At 48.3% G+C, this 3,378-nt stretch overlaps 1 protein-coding gene across 1 annotated transcript; it reads left to right on the top strand.

Annotated features, from left to right (window-relative positions):
* Positions 1-2,298: 2,298 nt before the first annotated feature.
* Positions 2,299-3,076, top strand: N0V96_007785 (uncharacterized protein; the record flags this gene model as incomplete). Its single annotated transcript, XM_065758132.1, has 3 exons — positions 2,299-2,704; positions 2,763-2,809; positions 2,858-3,076. 3 exons carry the CDS (start codon positions 2,299-2,301, stop codon positions 3,074-3,076), a joined length of 672 nt encoding a protein of 223 aa, XP_065613274.1.
* Between the last annotated feature and the right edge of the window lie 302 nt (positions 3,077-3,378).

Genomic DNA, 3,378 nt, shown 5'->3' with positions numbered 1-3,378 from the left:
CAAGGGGATGGGTCAAGACTTGCGGGACAACCAGCGGGTATGATGTTCTGATAACATAGAGAGCCACATAATGCTATATGTTCATCCAAGTAACGTCTCTTCTAGAGAAAGCATACCAACAAGTCGAAACATCGTCACCCACCGCCGCGGCCCTGAACTCCACACAAACCCACACAGACAGCATGCTCCTGAATCCACCAAAACATCAAAAACATACAACACCAGGTATTCGCTGGTCGTCACCGACCCAACTACTAATCCGGCCCTCATTGGCTTATCTATGGGAGAGCGGACGGGATCCCGAGTTTTCCAATGGGTATGGTCGTATGTGGTGGTTTAGCGATGCTAAGTTGAATATATAGTCAGAGAGGGCTGGGAGGCGGCAGCGCAGCGCGACCAACCCAGCAAGTCGATTAAAGCACCTAAGAGCATCAAGAACCATGCCGAAGTACAATAATGTTAATAAGTGATAGGGGAAAAATTCAACTCGAGGAAAGTATTGCACTTGGCATCTCTCCATATAAGTGCGGATATATGGTTCTACGAGAAGTGCGTCCTCAACTTCGTTCAAGATTGCAGTTGCACACAGCCTCCACATTCATTATAGCAGCGTCCTTATATGCATATCCCCCATTCAACCTGAAAACAATAACGCTTGGAGCATGTTATCGGATCGTATATGTAGTAATTGGCCCTACATAGTGTTTGGAATGGCAAGATTTGCACTAACCATAGTTCCTGTGGCTCCCCGTGTACCGGCAAATCAACAATTATCTCTTTATTTTTAGAAAAGGATACCTGGAGACGTGGATTATAAGAGGCCCAGAGTCTGCATTAGGGGCTTCCTCGAAACAGGCGTGAGTGTGAACTTACAAATATCGACTGACGGGCTGTCCAGGACTGAGGTGGATACGAACTTCAACAATAAGCCAGCCTACGTCTTCATCGCCGTTTTGAGCCATCTATTGTGAGAGATCCTCCAAAACTTAGCATGCCTCCAAGTGTCACCTCACAGATCGAGAACCTGGTTTACTGGTTTGGATTTGCGCCAGGCTGAACTATCTCAGATGTGCGGATGTTGGCAGCACTTTATAGGTTGAAAGTAATATTCCCTACTACTGATCAATAGCGCCTTCGCGAAACAGTAAGCGGTAAACACATAGCCATTTTGTCGAAAACAGAGCCTCCCATCATTCGACCAAAGGAAACTAGATTCAGGGCTGAACATTAGCGAAATACACGGTCTCGGCTGTCACAAGCCTTTGACAGTGGATAAGCTTACGTGCGCCTACATACCCCGCCGACCCATCGTCAAGTGACCGAAGGGGCCAGAAGCCAAGTCAGAAACAGTGCAGTTGTGCTCTGCTTTGCTACTCGTCTTAATTATTACCCCGAAGAATTTCGTATTCATTACGAGAGCGACGCTCTATTGTCAACAGCTTCGGCAAAGCAAATGGAAAACGACGTTCTTCCTTGTGTGCAATAGAGGCATCTGCATGAACTTCCAATCTTAACTGTCAATGTAAGGCTTATAGAGAGGCCCAAATTCGACAATCAAGCTGGGACGATGTTGGTAGCTAGGGGAGATCTAGGTAGAGCATCCCATTGAATGTCTGCGTGCTTTGACGAACTCCAGAAGAAAGAGGGGAATCGTGAAGTAGCTGAAAACTCACCCACGCCACTATCCTCATGAAGCCAGTCCATGCGCCTACTATCTGTCTTTCATAGTCTAGTTCTCCCAGAGATACCTTTCGGTAAGGGCATCCTGCCACTTGTAGTTCGCGATGAATGCAGCTTTCCCACGGCTATCAAGCACTGGCGCAAGCCGCTGAATCCTGTCTCCATGAAGGTGATCGAACAAGGAATGCAATAACTTCCTTCTACGGTGGTATCAAGGCTCAAATGCTCAAATACCAATCATCTTCTAGCTCCCTTTTCGACAAACTCCCATGATACAGAGGCCGATGGGGAGCGACTAGACAGCCCGAGCTGATGCTTGCGGTACTGATTGAATCCACGACACCAGACACTTGTTATGGCGTGAAGTGAAAGAGAGCAGTAGTAGAAAGAATATTGATTATGAACTGCGTGGCCTTTTAGTAAACGAACTCGGTCAGCGGCCACTAAATCACAGATTCTATAAAGGGCTCAAGAAGACCCCAACCGGTTCGCGCATATCACTCGCCGTGTCATATCGATTGGATCAGACTATCCAACCAAGCCCATCCATCCGACGTCAATCATTAGAACTTTGTTGTCTCAGTCTTCAATCAGCTACCACCAGACTCCGAATTCAAGATGGGAAACTTCACCATTACGATCAAGAACCAGTCTAACAATCACCGCTCTTTCCTCCTATTCCAGGGCCTTCCCAAACCAAACACCCTCGACCGGAACAATGTCTTCGCCAATATTTACCAGCAGTCTCCTGCAATTGACGGTACGGGCGATGCTCGTACCACTTTCTCCATGGAACAACGTTACTTTGCCGTCTGTGGCACCGCACAACCGACTAGAGATGGCTTTATGCGTGTAAATACCGCAGATACTGTTCCTGTGAGGCTTGGACCTAATGGAACAAGTGCCGCGGTAACCGGTATGGGTGGCTACCCAACCTGGGACCGTAGCCGAATGACAGACGTGACCAACGCTCAGGGTGCCTTGGAAATTCGCACCGACAATACCTTTGAATTATCTAACCATAGTAAGAGCAGCTGCATCATGAAAATCAGCTTGAGCTTATTGTACTGACCGATTCTCAGATAGAACTTACATTGGTTGCGGTGCCACCGACCCCAGGACGGGGGAGGTAGTTCCTATTCAGTCTTGGCCCGCGCAACCAAACACCGTTGCCCAGGTCTTTCCAAGGCCCAAATACTTCATCGCAGTCGGTCGTTTTGATCCTGGTGTCATTGTTGACGGGAGGACTCTCGGCCAAGTTCTGGAGGTGGACTTCACTGGCGCATCCGTCCCCAGCGCAACCTCTACTCTTACAAACAATGGCACGTATGAAGCTGACGAAAAGGTCGAGCTGAATGGCGTTAAGTGGACATTTGGGAACATCGATGAGGCCTGAGAACGTAAATTAGATCGTAACTAGCGAAAGAAGCAATTTTCTTGTTTTGAATCGCATCGCGGGTTTGAGAGCCCCTATATTATTGTTCAGTGGCAGGATTCTGTCCATCCCTTCTTCAAGATGCATCTGGACCGGCAAATGCAACACGGGGAGATGAAGAGGTCTCCCAGTGCCATCGCATCTAACCCCGTCCCATTATGCCTTGGTCTTTCGCAAGCAGTGAATTCATTAACTGGAGGAGCTGCCCGAGAAATACATGGTGAGCTGCAGTCCACGCTGCTTACCGTTGCCAATTGCTGTGC

The sequence above is a fragment of the Colletotrichum fioriniae genome (genome assembly GCF_027942845.1).
Source record: "Colletotrichum fioriniae strain IMI 355084 chromosome Unknown scaffold_9, whole genome shotgun sequence".
Lineage (NCBI taxonomy): Eukaryota > Fungi > Ascomycota > Sordariomycetes > Glomerellales > Glomerellaceae > Colletotrichum > Colletotrichum fioriniae.
The sequence above is the reverse complement of the archived record's forward strand: the minus strand, read 5'-3'. Positions and strand labels throughout refer to the sequence as shown.